Source organism: Medicago truncatula, chromosome 2 (assembly GCF_003473485.1).
Source record: "Medicago truncatula cultivar Jemalong A17 chromosome 2, MtrunA17r5.0-ANR, whole genome shotgun sequence".
Lineage (NCBI taxonomy): Eukaryota > Viridiplantae > Streptophyta > Magnoliopsida > Fabales > Fabaceae > Medicago > Medicago truncatula.
Genome location: NC_053043.1, coordinates 37,062,734 through 37,078,792, shown reverse-complemented (window position 1 = coordinate 37,078,792; position 16,059 = coordinate 37,062,734). Strand labels below are relative to the sequence as shown.

At 33.2% G+C, this 16,059-nt stretch overlaps 1 protein-coding gene and 1 long non-coding RNA gene across 2 annotated transcripts; both read right to left on the bottom strand.

The window, feature by feature from the left end:
- LOC25487199 (NADH kinase) lies at positions 1-4,527 on the bottom strand. The gene is made up of 5 exons (XM_013609066.3): positions 4,352-4,527; positions 2,783-3,028; positions 2,612-2,692; positions 1,086-1,237; positions 1-644 (listed from the first exon to the last, which is right to left on the bottom strand). Exons 1-5 carry the CDS (start codon positions 4,424-4,426, stop codon positions 269-271), a joined length of 930 nt encoding a protein of 309 aa, XP_013464520.1. The 5' UTR covers positions 4,427-4,527; the 3' UTR covers positions 1-268.
- A 2,570-nt stretch (positions 4,528-7,097) lies between these two features.
- LOC25487198 (uncharacterized) lies at positions 7,098-7,745 on the bottom strand. The gene is made up of 2 exons (XR_003008944.2): positions 7,604-7,745; positions 7,098-7,508 (listed from the first exon to the last, which is right to left on the bottom strand). It is a non-coding gene; the product is annotated as an uncharacterized lncRNA (long non-coding RNA).
- Between the last annotated feature and the right edge of the window lie 8,314 nt (positions 7,746-16,059).

Genomic DNA, 16,059 nt, shown 5'->3' with positions numbered 1-16,059 from the left:
TTTTACCTTTCAATAAAACGACATGTATTTTCATATATGTGCTCAGAGCAATGTATTTTGTTTGAATGTGTACTCCTGAAGAGCAAAATTTCCAACTTAAATATGTACATTCAAAGTGAGGGGATTGCTCTTTAGGTACCTAGAAATTGCTCACAGGCAACTAATGAACGCAATTAACTTCCGTTCGCCAGAAAATTTGCTCGCACAAATCCTCCAACAAAATTTGTCTATTCTTTTTATGAAGATATACTGTGAAATTTACTTTACTTCACATTTTTCCTAGTTGCAACAAGTAATGAGGCAAGAAAACATTCAGACTAGGTGCTTTGGAAGATATCTCAATGATGTCCCCATCTTGAATGGTGTAGTTGATATGAGAACCATCGATATATATCACACCTTTTCTACAAGTCCACGTAGCGTTCATTTTTTCGTCGTGTTTAATCAATCCATGCATAGAGTCTGACACTGCTGTAGGTGAGATAGGCTCCCTAACCATGTACTGGAGATCCCGAGATAAAATGGGCATTGGAAATCCACCTGCTGAAAGCATTGCAGCTGTTGAACCGGCAGCTGTTGAAACTCTTAGACCGCTTGATCTACAGTTAACTGGTGGCGAACACGGTTGACCTTCCTTTGTAATTCTGCAAACATACAAGCTTAATTGGCTTTCTCTGTTTTTTATTAGTTTGGTTTTTCATCGCCTTTTTTGTTTGGGCAGTGGGAGGCAAAGAATCAATATTAGAGATGAAAATAAGTAAAAACAGAAAGAGTAAATACTCAGTTTAGTCCCAGAGAAAAACTGCAAAACCCACTTTAATCTTTAAGAAAAATGAAAGTAACTTTTAGTCCCCGAAAAAGAAAAAACCATGACAACTTAGTCCCCAAAACTCATTTTTTTTGTCTCCTCTTTGGGTCTCAGGGACTAAATTGTATAGGGTTTTTTCTCGGACACCAAAAGTTGGTTTTATTATTCTCAACTAAATTTCGTTTACCGATTTTTCTCAGGGACAAAAATGAGTCGTCATTCGAATAAAAAAGTACATGAATCACAGGGTTTTCATATCTCACTTGGAAGCTCTTACCTGAACGAGAACCTAGAGAGTGAAGCAGGACATGGATGCGCAACTAAGATATCATTGAGAGCATAAGTTGACAGTCGTTGTGCATTTACGGATATCATTACCCTTGTTAACTCGGAAGGAGCAATTCGACCTTCGAGTATACCATCTAAAACCTGAAATAGATTTTGAAAAGAGATCACATTGGAAAATAGCAGGCCAGCTAACACAATCATGTTTGCACTTGCTCAAGGTTCAACAAAAAGGATGAAATCAAGTACATAAAGCACTTTTCACTGTTCAAATGATTTGGATTGAAGCACTGTGAATTACTGGAAAGTTTCTTTCAAATGATATTCAAGAGGGGGCTCTATATAGATCCACAAATTAATTTAATTTTGTCATTGGTATACATAAAACAAACATGAAGGGCATAAGATTTAAAGATATAGTCCATAAGAACCGGATGTATCTATATGTATGTGGGTACGAAGTTTATCTTTTCTACAATAATATGGGTAAAAGAAGAACAGTAAAGAGGTAAAAGCCACTTCTAATTTCTTCATGTTAATACATGTCATAAGTATACTTGTTTTTTTTTTTTGCACTTGGCTCCAGTTTCACCTTTCAAACTGCCCTGATAAGTAGAGGAACATTTTCTATAGAGGTCATGTGTGAAGGAAAATTCCCTTAGGCTTTGTTTGGGAGTTTGGAGGGGAGGGGAAGGAAAGGCTTTGAGTGGAAAATATGAGGGAAAATGGAGAAATCTATCAAAAAAATTAAATGAGTGGTTTTTTAGAGAATGATAAATTAATGCATATGATTACTATTTAATTTTAAAAATATTATAACAACATAAATTAAATTTGAAGAATTCATATAAACCCCCCAAAACCCTCCTCCAATACAATATTTTAGTTCCCCCAAACGAGGAGGGTTTAGTATTACGAAGAAAAGTTAACCCCCAAAGCCCTCCCCTCCCATTTTCCTCTATTTCTTCCACTTGCTCATTCCTTTTTTCCCAAGCGTTCCCCTCCCTTTCTCCAAACTCGCAAACAAAGCCTTAATTAGCAGATATAAAACAAATGAGCATTTGGTGCTGAAAATTATTAACCAAGTTTGAACCAGTCTCACAAAAAATTAGCATAATAATACATCAAGGTGTAAACATTAATTTGGAGAAAGAACACAAGTGTCCAAATTAGAAAGTGCAGTCGGTGCCCAGTTCATTAACTCATGGACCAGATTGGTATCAAATTATAAGTTCAGTAATAGTATTGACACATGTATCAAAGTATTTAAAAAAAATATTGAAATGGATATTGAACACATGTTTTTGTAACTTTTTCTCAATTCTATTCGTTGATTAAGGTATTCTGAACCTAAACCCGTGCTATTGTTATTCCATGCTAAATTAGCTTTGACAAGTACTTTAGACTATCCCAATTGGCTTCACTACCGGTTCATCATTATGACAACAGCGTCATAGAATTTGAAGATATCAGGTTTATAACATCTACTATTTCTTCTAAAGTATTATAGAATCTTACTTGTTCAAAGTTTTCAACAGTTGCAGCACAAAGATGACCAGTGCTTCTAGTAGCATCAAACTCACCACTGAATTTCTCCACCTATTGCAAATAAAATATAAATTTAAATTAAATGTCGAAACTCTGAAGCCAAAATATCAATATTAGAAACAAGACTACATGTATATAAACCTCATCAATCCGTGTAGGATCAGAGTTCACTCCAAGAACTGGAATTTTGTCGTCAATGAAATGGCTGGCTTGCAGAAGAGTTCCATCACCGCCAATTGTAACAACCAGGTCAACATCATTGATGGGCTGTGTCAAATCATTTCGATGTACAGCTTTCCATTCAACTGATTTTTTCTGCAGAATTTCTTGACAAAAGTTTATGGAATCATGGTGCACCTTATTCCTATTATTCAAGAAGTGTAAGACCTGCAATTTTCTATCAGAATTAAAACTTCAAATGACACAAAAAATACCTATAATGATGCCTACTGTCCAAGTAAAATATAAGCCAAAACCCGCAGAAATATCACTAAGCTTGGATTCATACAAGGGTTGAGATCCTGACTACTTCCCATACATATATAGTTCCTCTCATAATCTAACACTCTCTCACACAACTATTTTCTTGGTTCTAGACTCTAGTTCATTTGTATGAACTACTACCAGCTTTTTTCCATCATAAACAAACATATATAAAGCAATTTGAACACTAAACTAATAAAGGACTTCTTGGTCAGAATGAAAGGGCATGTGCAAAATGTGGCCGCTGGACAAATAAAAGTCATCAAGTTCTCAGATGAAAACCCATGAAGCATCTCATATTATGTAGGAATTCATTCAAGCGTCGAGTTCTCTCATATACTTTCACAAGAATCAACTCATAAAATTCAGCTATTTCAGAACCTCATACTTTACATACAAATGAGCTGTATAAAGTGAGAACATGAGAAGAGGTAATTTGACCATATAATATAACCATACACCAATCATCAAGTTTGGTTTTACTCAAACCTAATCTCGACCATATATGTATGGTTGTATGGGTAAAGATTAGCTCATCTCATGCTCTCACACTCTTACCTAATAGACAGGCAAACACAAAACAATTTTCTTAGTTCTAGCTCATTGGTATGAAACTCTTCATGGACGCCAGACACGACACTGACACATAAATATTGCTAATAAATTAAGTAAATCAAAGTTCCTGAATGCAACTCTACATGTGTCGGTGTTGAACACACTTTCGATATCAAGTGTCCGAGCTACATAAATAACTACCTCTTTTTAACCAACAGAAGCAAGCAAATATAAATAACCATGGAACATTGAACTAAGATCTTCTGATAGAAGGCGTGTCCGGTATCCGACACCAACGCATATGATTACGTTCAATTTTTTTTTTCTTTCTTTCTTCGAGTTTATACTAATACTGGTGTCAACATATTCAATGCCCGTCTATGTCTCTGTCCGTGCTTCATAAACTAAAACTTTTCTAGATCGACGGCAGTTAAAAAATGAGAATGCAGCTGCACATATACATAAAAATATTCAATCTTGTGATTTTCCAAGAGCCCATTTTGACTCTAACAAAGCACAGTCTCTCACACATCCACAGAGACATTTTATCAAACAAGATGCATGCAAATAAGAAAGTTTTTTTTTTAAAAAAAACACCCATTAACTCTTAGAAGATTCAATAACACAAACAAAACCCACGAAACCATTAACGAGAAGAAGAAGAAGAATTACCTGAGGGTGTGTTTGAGAAGGTTGCGGTGATACAGCAAAAGGTTTAAGAAGAAGTAACAGTTTCTTCATCGCCATTCGCTTTTGCTCCTTTAACGGTTTTCAACAACCCAGCTCACCGAATTTGTTCTTTGTATATATAAAATGGATGTTTGGTTTTGGAAAAATTGATTTTGAATGAATTGATTTAATAATATTAATTCTGAACGATTAAAAATAAGTTAAATGTAAAATGACATTGTTTGAATACATTCACATACTATAAATTTGTGTGTAAAACACAATTTTATAATCAAAAGATATAAATCATAATCATATTTATCAATTCTATTAAAAAACAATCAATATGTCATCTCAATTATACATCTTCTGCAATACTAAATTTAGCTTTTTTAAAAGTGATTTTTAGATAACTAAAGGTGCGTTTGTTTCAGCTTTAAAGAAAATAGATTTTGAGTTAAAAGAATGTAGAGATTTTTTTAGAGATTTTTAAAAAAATCTAAAGCTATTTATGTTTGTTTACTATCATAAAAATCATTTTTTAAAGATTTGAAGTTCTTATACTTGAGTACTTATGTTTAGAAAAAAAATAGATTTTGAAATAGCTTTTTATTTTGTGGCTAAAAATAATTTTTTTAACAAAATAGATTTTTTAAAAATCTAAAACAAACAGTAAAAAAAAATAAAAATGTGATTTTTTTAGATAAAAAAATAAATTTCTTTTAAAAAAATCCAAAACAAATGGGCCCTAAATCCAATTTACGACTAGAGAGAGAAAGATAAAAGAATGGTCTAAAAAATGTAATAGATAGGTGATAAGATACAATGAAAGATAAAAAAATTAAGTGTTGGAATTGAATGCATGTAGAAAAATAAGAAGGTAAATTATTTGCTCTCTTTTAAGATTTGTATATATTTGCTCAAAAAAAGATTTGTATATATAATTTTTTTTTATTATGATCATATGATGTTTGGTGGACATTGGAAACGCCAATTTTACATTTTGTATGAATCCATATTCGTGCCCTTTAAGAATAAGAAGGTAATTTTCTTTTATGAATTGAATGTCGTTTGTTTGAGAGTTTGAAAAGGATGAGAGAGCTAAATATTGGGAAACTTGATAAATCTTTCACAATATTTTAATGGGTACTTTTTTTTTAGAGAAAGATAAATTAATGTTTATAATTAATACTATATTTTTAGTTTTAAGAATTTGAAAAACTAGTTAGTTGGTTCTTGTGAATCTAATTCTCTAATTAGAAATTTGGTCCAGTAAAATGGACGAATGTATATTGAATCTTACTTAATATCACTTGATGATAAATTGATATTTGCTGAAATTGCTTGGTTTGGACTCGAAAGGGTCGATATAGTTGCTGCTTTCGTTGTAGAGGCTTTTCATTATTGAATCTCTTTGTGTTGACAGTCAATTCATACACCATTCTCGGGTATCCCAGTCATCTTGTTGATTGACATGGAACTGTATGGACTCGAATGCTTGTTGTCGTTGTTGCAGGGAGTTGATGGTACATGATCTGATTCGTGTTGACGATCAATTTATTCGCCAAACTTTAGACCCGCGCTTAATTGTTTAGGGTTGAATCCACTTTGTGGATCTTTTTTAGGTTTGCCCGTTAGGGTTGTTGACTGAGTCGGGTTTTATATCCCCACAATTTTTATGTAATTTTTCCTTTTTTTTTTAATAATATATATGAGCAATTGGCAACAAATATGAGCAGGGTTCCAACTTAGTTGGACACTATTCTTTTTTGTCATTTTGCTCTTGGCTTATCTAAAAAAAAAAATACTGTCGAAGCAAGGTTTAGCTTTTCGTAGTCATGATGAGACTCCATTATCAAGTAATAATGGTAATTTTCTTGTTAACCATAATGAAACTACTCGTGAAGTTTGGAAGAATACTCGTGAAAATCTTGAGCTAACATCTCCTCAAATTCAAAAGGAAATGGTTAGAGTTGATGCCCATAAAATTACTAAAGCAATACTTCATGATGTAGGAGATGATTTCTTTGTTATTACGATTGATGAATCTTGAGATATCTCAGTTAAGGAGTAAATGGTTGTTGCTTTACGTTATGTTAGTAAAAAAAAGGCAAAGTTGTTGAGCATTTTCTTGGTATTACTGAGGTTTATAATACTAGTGCATTATCCTTGAAATCGGCTTTGGAGTCATTGCTTGCAAAATATGGGTTAAGTTTGTCAAGGATACATGGACAAGGATATGATGGAGCAAGCAACATGCGAGATGAATATAATGGTCTCAAAAGCTTGATATTGAAAGAAAATTGTTCAGCTTTTTATATTCATTATTTTGCTAATCAACTCATATTAGCTCTTGTGACATTAGAAGAAAAAAAAAATTATGACTTTGCAACATTTTTTAATCTAGTAGCTAATTTGTTTAAGGTGTAGTTTCTGTTAAATGATCAGCGTTTTATTTTTTATGAATAACCATATACTTATATGCACATGCTAGAAAGATAAATAATGTTTTAGCAATTATTCAGTCGCTTACGTTTTTAACTGCCGTATGTGTTAAATGTAGAAATTTCAAAATGTGCATCCGGTAGTTACATTCCGGAGGTGCAAAATGTGGAAAATTAAATTGCACCGCCGGATTTTATGCATGGAAGGCTTTGATTTTATGGGAGGCCAAATTTTTAATTTTTTTAACAGGGAGTCAAAATCACAACATTTTAAAACTTAGAGGGTCAAAAGTACACTTTAGTTGTAAGCTCAAAGAAACATATATATAGTATATGTGAGGGAAATCAATACAGTACCAACATTAGACACAAATAATATCATACAACTACAAGTAACATAAATTCTTTTTCAACTACACTTAGACACATGGACGGATCTTCATTCCTGGTGGATAGATGTCATGGAACACCTTACATATTTTATACATAATATATTTGATGTATCATGACATTAGTTTCCATCTAAAGTTGATGCTTTTTACAACACGAGTTCGTGAGTTCAAATCCTCATGACACTTGTTTCTGATGACTTTTTGGCACCCACAACAAAATCACTCAAAGACACATGCACATATTCCTAATGCACTCTTGGTGTAAAGGAGGGGAGCACATATATTTTGGACAATGAGAGTTTCTTTTGCAAAGGATGGAAACTGCTGTTAAATAAGAACAAACAAGTTTTACTAAAACATGATGAAATATTGTGTATAAGATAAAATTCAAACTTTAAAATGGTGCAAAAATGACATACCGCTGTTGGTGGTAACAAGAAAGATAAAACGAAAGATGATCAGAACATAAAATAAACTTGAGATTTGAACCATATTTTTCTTCATTTCCATGTGATAAATATAAATTTATTTTACCACACTTTATAAGGAAAAAAAATGCATTCTTAACTTTAATCAAATAGTTTTTATAAGTTAGACCATTTATAAAATTTAAAGTATTGCAAATTGTCTCTTAGTTATATCAATGTGTCATTTTTATATCTTTCCATCAATCATTTGATCACTTAACTCACATAAAAATTCATTATTCTCTAAGGTATTTCAATATTTATATTTTATTTCTTATTTAACCTTTCATGATAGACAAAAAAAACATATCAAAAGAAAAAGGCTTAAATGCAATTTTACCCCCCCTATTTTGATTGAATCTGAATTTTACCCCCCCTATTTTAAAATTCGGAATTTTACCCCCTCTATTTTTATTGATTCTGGATTTTGCCTCCCCTATTTTAGAACTTGAAATTTTACCCCCCCTATTTTATGTTTTTCAGGATTTTGCCCCCTCCCCCTATTTTATCCACATAATTAATTATTTGTATTAAATGTTTTTTAATGAAAAAATAAAAATAAAACCAAAAAAATAGTAAAAAAAATGAATAAAAAATACAAGAAAAAAATGGATAAAACTGGTATGATCTCTAAAAATAAAATAAAAAACTAGTATGAAAATACATGAAAATAGAAAATATTTAGAGGTGCAAACTAGTTTTTTCATGTATTCTTAATTGATTTTTTTCTTGTAATTTCATTGTTTTTCTACTTTTTAGTTTTTTTTTTTTTTTTTGTGTTTTCTTGTTTTCCTTATATTTTTTTACCAAATTAATATTTTTTAATCGTTTCTTTATTTTTCTAGTATTTTTTGGTTCTTTATTTTAAAATAGGGGGTAAAATAGAGGGGGTAAAATTCCGAGTTTTAAAATAAGGGGGGCAAAATCCCGATTCAATCAAAATAGAGGGGGTAAAATTCCGAGTTTTAAAATAGGAGGGGTAAAATTCAGATTCAATCAAAATAGGGGGGGTAAAATTGCATTTAAGCCAAAGAAAAATAATAGTGACGGATGATAAAAAAAGAGTAGTCAAAATAATGCATTAAAGATGTGACAACTTATTTATTTACCTCCTTCAAAAAAACTTATTTATTTACCAATTCAAAGTGTCATAGGATAATTGTTTTTATTGAATAAAAACATAGAATTAAATATAAAACGTATTAAATGTGAAAATTTCACGAGTTTAACCAATGTTGTGCTACCCTGCCAAAGCAAAGAAAAAGAATTATTTATGAGATATTGTTGTGGAGACAATTTTTTTTTGTGATTTTACAATTGAATAAAAATAAAAACAATAATCAAGTGCATGAAAGGTACAAGAAAGGTCTTGGAGAGTTCCTAGTATTATTCTTATTTATTTGATTACCAACACCAATCAAGGGATTTTGATTCGGTTCCTTATCATGCCCCCTTAATCTAGTGGGTGGAGTTGGATACACGCCTAGCTTGCTGTGAAATGTGTTAAGAAAGAATCCCTAGCTAGTGTTTTCTTGAAGACATAAGCAAGTGAGCATTATTTTTTCCATCCTATATGCCTTTCCTCACGCGTCCTATTTTTTCCAAAATTACCATCGGAGTATTCCGAATTATATAATCCAGAATGCTGTTTTTCCAGAATTTTTTTATTTTAAGTTTTCTATTGTTGTGGAATTGGTTGCTAACCCTTCAATACCAACATCAGGCCTTAATGGTAGAGTTGCTGCTATTGTGATGCGAATTGTGAGAAACACAGGGAGAACTATTGTGTGCACAATACAACAACCAAGCATTGATATTTTTTAAGCTTCTGATGAGGCAAGTTAATTTGGAATTTGAAATCTTTACAATTCATGACTCATGATTCTAATGCTTTGAAGTGAGTATTGAAACTTTACTTTTCTCATTCATCACAAGAGTTTTGGATATGTCAACTTCATACTTTGAGCATTGTCATGTAGAGAAATAAGTACTCCAACACCAGGTTCCAAGGATTTATTCTTCCAAACAAAATATTCCCAGCCATTTTTTATGCAATTCAAAGCTTGTTTCTGGAAAAAAAATATATTGGTCATACTAGAGAAATCCTCCATATAATCACATTCCGGATTATAAAATCTGAATTGTTTTAACGCATTTCGGATTATGTAATCCAGAAACATCATTTTTCATCCTATTTGTTGACTTTCAACGGGGTGATTTACATATTTCGGATTATATAATCCGGAATGTGTAAAAACATTCAAATTATGTAATCCAAATCCATCCATTGAAAATTGAAATCGACAAATTCCTTCATATGGATGAATCCAAAAAATAGGAATGAGACTTCCACTTCGATTAATACCAATAATCAATCTTCTAGTGGAGCAAAAGCTAGGTCGGAAGCTAGTGCAAGCACCTCAAGTTATGGTCCAGCTAACAAACAACAAAAACCTAAGAGTGTTGAATCTACTCAAGCACCAACTAGTACACCATCAGATTCTTTAGTACCACCAGTAAGTTCCTCTGGTATAGCAACACTAAAGAGTAGCAACAGTTTGGAAGATCTTACAAAGCCTTTGTTAGAGAATGACAAACAGAGGTATTTGTTTTGAGGAAGAAGATGGGGGAGAAATTGGAAGAGAAAAGGCGTCATATTGAAGAAAAGAGCAGACCCTTGTCATATCGATTTTGTCCGGATTTTAAAATCCGGAAAGCACTAACAGGGGTATTTTTGGAATTTTGCAGGGTGCGTGAGAAGACAGTAGGATGGGAAAAGTAACACTCTAAGCAAGTTGGGACGATGTAGGAATGTGTTAGGACTTAAGCCCATGAGGAGAGCCCAACCCAAAAGACTAGTCCAATAGATATGAGAACCTCATGGCTTAAGTACCACATCAAATACTTTGATCTACTCGATGTAGCAAAAATTGGCTGCTTCTTAGAGGAACAAGAGATACAATATTTAACACCAACAAAGATGCATTTTTTATTATTAATATTGATTATAATTTCTAAATATTATAATATACTTTAACATAAATATCACAATGTACTTTAGAAAAAAAGAACTTTTTTGTCAAACAAATAAGTAAAAATGATCATTTTTAATTTGCGTTTTTGCATTTGTTGAAAGAAAAAATAATATGTTCCAAAAATATACATTTCATTTGGAAAGATATAATTACTTGAAGTTTTATCTGCGAAAACTTTTTTCATACCGGCTTTCCTGCAGCATTTGTTGTGGAATTACTTGTTGGGTTTGATTGTCAAGTTTCTTGAATAAAGAAGGAGGTGAAAAAATATTAGTTATTGGAGAAATCCCACATCGGTTAGTTTGGTGAAGCGAGGGGAAGATCAATGCTATATATTGAACCTAGGTTCTTTAAATATTTAACTGCAACAGTCAGTAGCATTTTAAACTTATATCTAACTTAGTTTAAATATTTGTTTTGTGAGGGTGTGGTTATACTGGGGCATTAGGGTGAGAGTGAGAGAAGTCTATGCATTGCAAAAAAATTCACATAGTAATAACTCTCTGGTTGTCGGTTTAGACAACGATCGTTGTTTTTTCTCTGATTTTGAAGTTTTCACATTACATTCTTGTGTAGTGATTGCGCTTATTTTTCTTCTTCAGCCCTTATATTTCCTAACATTATCTGCGTATATGTTTGCAGGAAATGTACGTGCAAAATTATACGCAGTAAACAGGAAAACCCTTTGAAAACACTATTCACCATCCAAATTTTTAGACTCTGATCAAGTAACACAAGGTTTTAGAGTATTTTATAATTAGAAGTTTAAGAAAATTTGAACTGATACTCGTTACAAGTTTATGCTAAAGTTGCAGTAAATAAAAGATTCATATTTTGTTTCTTACTATTCATGTTTATCTAATAATGCAGGATAACGAGGGTCACACAAACTCAAGTAACAACGAAAAATTTCCCGCATAACTATTGCGATATTATCAGTTGAATTAAGCCTTAAGAACATTTTCATATATGCTTTAAATACTATACTAACATCTATGAAGTTTATATCAGTCAAAAATCTTTTGCTAGGTGTAGAAGTAGAAGAAATAATTAATCTACGTACGTAATAATATATTGTGTTTACTTATGAGAGGAACTAATTGTTATTATGCAATGACATTGGTGTTCTCAATATCTTCCATGGGCGAACGAAGGTAAAAATACTTGAATAATATAGTAATACACTTATGAGCTTGTGAAAGAAATTGAAAGGTGAGAGAAACATAAATTAAGGTGCAATGGAAATTACCATAGTAACGACATTTTGATGTTATGAGTACTATATGATTATTTTTCAACTTTATTGTTATGCTTAAACACATGGACAAAAAAAAGTTAATGCACTCTCCAATTAGAAAAAAGGGACACGTTGAACAATCAGCGTCTTTTTTGGGAGTAAGATCTATAAAGAAATAATACTCCCTCCGTCCCAAATTGTATGTCGCTTTAGAAAAAAAAATTGTCCCAAATTATATGTCGCTTTACAATACCAATGAAATATTTATGTTACTTTTCCTATTATATCCTTAACTATTAATTACTCTCTCTTCTTTCAATTATTTCATTTATCTTTTTCATACCATTTATTAGGGATAATTTTGTAAAACAACTCATAATTTCTTTTCCCCACGCAATATTAATTACATTTCTTAATACGTGTGAAATGACCAAAACGTCTTACAATTTGGGACGGAGGGAGTAAAGAAAAATTATTTTTTGAAGAAGCAAAAATGAATTATATATACCAATAAAAATAGGTTAACATTGTCACCACAAGATGTGCCAACAATCTAGAGGGCATGCAAGCCAATTGTGAACCCCCTAGCATATAAACAACATTAACCACCTTCATCCACCACTAGGAATGGATTTTTCTTTTTTCAACCAGCTGATGCATATTTGTCACCTTGTTTTGGAACAATATGTTATTACGTTCTGACCACATAACCCATACACATAAGAGCCACAAAAGTTGCATAAATCGTCGACCCGCCTGACAAATAAATAAGCTGATGAAAATGATCATGAATATCAAGCGGATCATCCCCAGATACCCCTATCCATGCACGCACAAGAGGCCACAACTCTCGGAAAATGGAACACGAACGGAACAAGTGTTGCGCCGTTTCCACTTCTTCGCACCCAGTCATACACATATGAGCCTCATGAGAGATAATCCTGCGAGCCATCAGATCAGATTTGGTAGGCAACCTGTTGCGAAGAAGACGCCAAGCAAGGATAGACACTTTTGTCGGGACATGTCTGTGCCACATGAGCTTTGAAACCGTGTCTAAACCTTAGATGTCATTTGCAGTAAGCATGTGGTAAACACTACGGACAGAATAGCCACCATTATCTTCAAGGTGCCAATTCCATCGGTCGCAGTCGAAACTTGTAAAATAATATCAGACAACGGTAACCGATACTTCCGAACCAAGTCCTCCTCCCAATCCCACAACCTCCTACGCCACTTCCAAGCCTCTCCCCCTCCTCCACCCCCAACACAAACATTTCCCCCATTAAACAATTTTTATTAACACTTAAATCATACAAGCGTCTAAACGGCACCGCCAACAGGACTCCACCTACCCACGGATCCGTCCAAAAAAATGTAACCATACCATCCCCCACCTTCTTAGAGATACTCTCTTTGAACAACCCACCACCCCCACCATCTCGGACTCGCAGTACTTCTCGCCACCAGTTAGAATACCTACGCACCCCTTCCCTCAACATTCCACCATTCTGACCATACCGAGTTACAAGCATCGAATACCACAAACCCTCTCTATCAACTAACATCATCCAACACCACTTACCCAACAAAGATATATTAAATTCTCTCATCTTCCTCACTCTCAATCCTCCCTCCTCCTTACGAGCACAAACTGAATTCCATCTAATCCACGATATTTTGCAATGGTCCTCACCCCCGCCCCCCCCCCCCCCCCCCTAAGAAAAATTTATTAAATAAAGATTCAATCGAAAAATTATACTCGCGGGAGCTCTGAAGAAGTAAATGGCATATACAGACAGAGAAGACAAGACAAACTTGATGAGGATCAGACAACCACCAAAAGAAACGAACATGCTCTTCCACCCTGACAGCCTAGTTGTAATACGAGACACAACAGGATCCCAAAAACACAACCTCCTAGCATCTCCACCAACGGAAAGGCCCAAATACACAAAAGGGACCTTTCCCACTTTACAATGCAAAACATATGTAGCCTTTGTCAACCATGAATCACTTATATTAACTCCCATCAACATGCTTTTAAGAAAATTCACCTTAAGACCTGAAGCACTTTCAAATAACAATAACACCGCCCGAAGAGCACGCACATTTGCCCAAATTTTCTCCCCCAACAACAAAGTATCATCAGCGAACTGCAAATGAGAGATGGGCAACCCTTGATGCGATCCAATCTTATAACCAGTGAACATATTAGAATCGACTACGGCTTACATCATAAAATTAAGGCCCTTCGCCGCGAGAAGAAACAAAAAAGGAGATAATGGATCCCCATGATGTAACCCCCTCTTTAAGGGAAACTCCGAAGTGGGGCTGTCGTTGACAAGAACAGAAGCAGAAGTCGTTCCTACACATTCCTTAATCCACTTCCGCCATAGAGTAGGAAATGCCATTCGGGATATTGCTGCATCTAAATACTTCCAGACTTCCAGTCGACTGAATCATACGTTTTCTCAAAGTCCACTTTAAATAATAACAACTCCTTATTCATATTTTTCGCTTCATCAACCGCCTCATTTGCAATTAATAGACTATCCAAAATTTGACTATTTTTCACAAAGTGTATGAGTCTCGGAGACCACTTTACCAACAACCATTCGAAGTCTATTTGCAAGAATCTTTGCCACAATTTTATAAAGACTTCCCACGAAAGAAATTGGCCTAAAATCAATCAGTTTCTGCGGACTATCAACCTTAGAAATTTTAAGCAATGAAGATATTATTAGTTCCTTTGATTAATTTTCCGTTTCTAGGAAATTAATAATGATTTGAGAAAAATAAAAAATGATTTGAGAAATAACTTACGGTTATTGAACACAACATAAACCAATGAAATAAAGTTGACCAAAGCATAACCAAACTTGGAAGTTGGAAGCATATTTTCCATTCTTCGCGCCTAATAAATAAGTAAAACAATAAATGCTATGTTACTTTAATTAAATAATTTTTAGTTAGCAAGTTGTTAGGGGTTCGATCGCCGACTCTTGTGTATGAAGACTAGGAACAAAATCCCTCCGTCAATCAACCTATAGACAAATTCGCAACAAGTCACTATCGGTGGCAACGCATAATGAGTTCATGATCTCACTCATAGAAGGAACATGTGTAACCAGAATGTTTTCCTAAAAACTACTTTCAAGAGGTGAATTTAACCATATCCATCATCTGAAGCTCAAACGTCTCATTCCCCAAAAAGATGTGAGCGTTTCGAGGCCTCCACAAGGACCACACAAGAGTTTGTCAAATTAATAAGAAACCAAACCTCTCCTTTTTTCTCCAACCTAACTCTAACATAAAATTAAGAAGACTCGCTAAATCTAAAGTTAAAATAAACTTTCACCCTAACCACCTAGACACATGATATCATGCATGGCCTGAAAAAGGACATCTGGCAAAGAGATCACTTACTATTCAAATGTCTAGTTAATATTAAAACTTCACTTAAAGTATTCACAAAAAAGAAATTATTATTTAATTATGTGGATAAAATACGTGAGGCTAAACTATAAAACTCAATTTGAAGTAGTCACACTAGGGTTTGCTTGTAAGCTCTATTATAACTACTTCAAAAGTTCTATTATAACTACTTCAAATTGAGTGTATTGCCTTAAAATTTGATTTTGGTACAATAAAATAAATATTAATTACCTTTAAATTTATTTTCAATTGTTTAAGTTTATGTCATCATTTCAATAGTTTTAAATGCGTACTAGTTTTTATTCAATTAATATTACACACCTATATTATACTAAATTTAAATGTACAATAAATTAAAACTCTACAAAATCCTCTACCAAAAAAAAAAACTCTACAAAATCATATATTTTTCTTTATTCATTAAAGTTGCTAGTAATATGTTCCGTAAGTGTAGCTCAGTTGGTAGCTAACATTGATAATTTGTGTAGGGGTCGGAGTTTGAACTCCGGATTCCCCACTTCTCCACACTTAATGTGTGTGAATCTAACCACTAGACTATTTGACAAAAAAAAAAAAAAAACAGTTGTTAGTGATATTTATGCACGATTGTTTTTTTTTTTGTTTTTTGTTTTTATATATATTTTCTTTGGCAACAAGGTAACTATGAACTTGTCAAAAGTAATTTAAAGCTAATAGAAGCA

Coding starts and splice junctions, on each gene's coding strand:
- LOC25487199 (XM_013609066.3), bottom strand. CDS start 4,426: ATGGCGATGAAGAAACTGTTACTTCTTCTTAAACCTTTTGCTGTATCA. Junction 3,029..4,351: donor CTTCTCAAACACACCCTCAG/GTAATTCTTCTT, acceptor AGAAAATTGCAG/GTCTTACACTTCTTGAATAA. Junction 645..1,085: donor CTCTCTAGGTTCTCGTTCAG/GTAAGAGCTTCC, acceptor GTATGTTTGCAG/AATTACAAAGGAAGGTCAAC.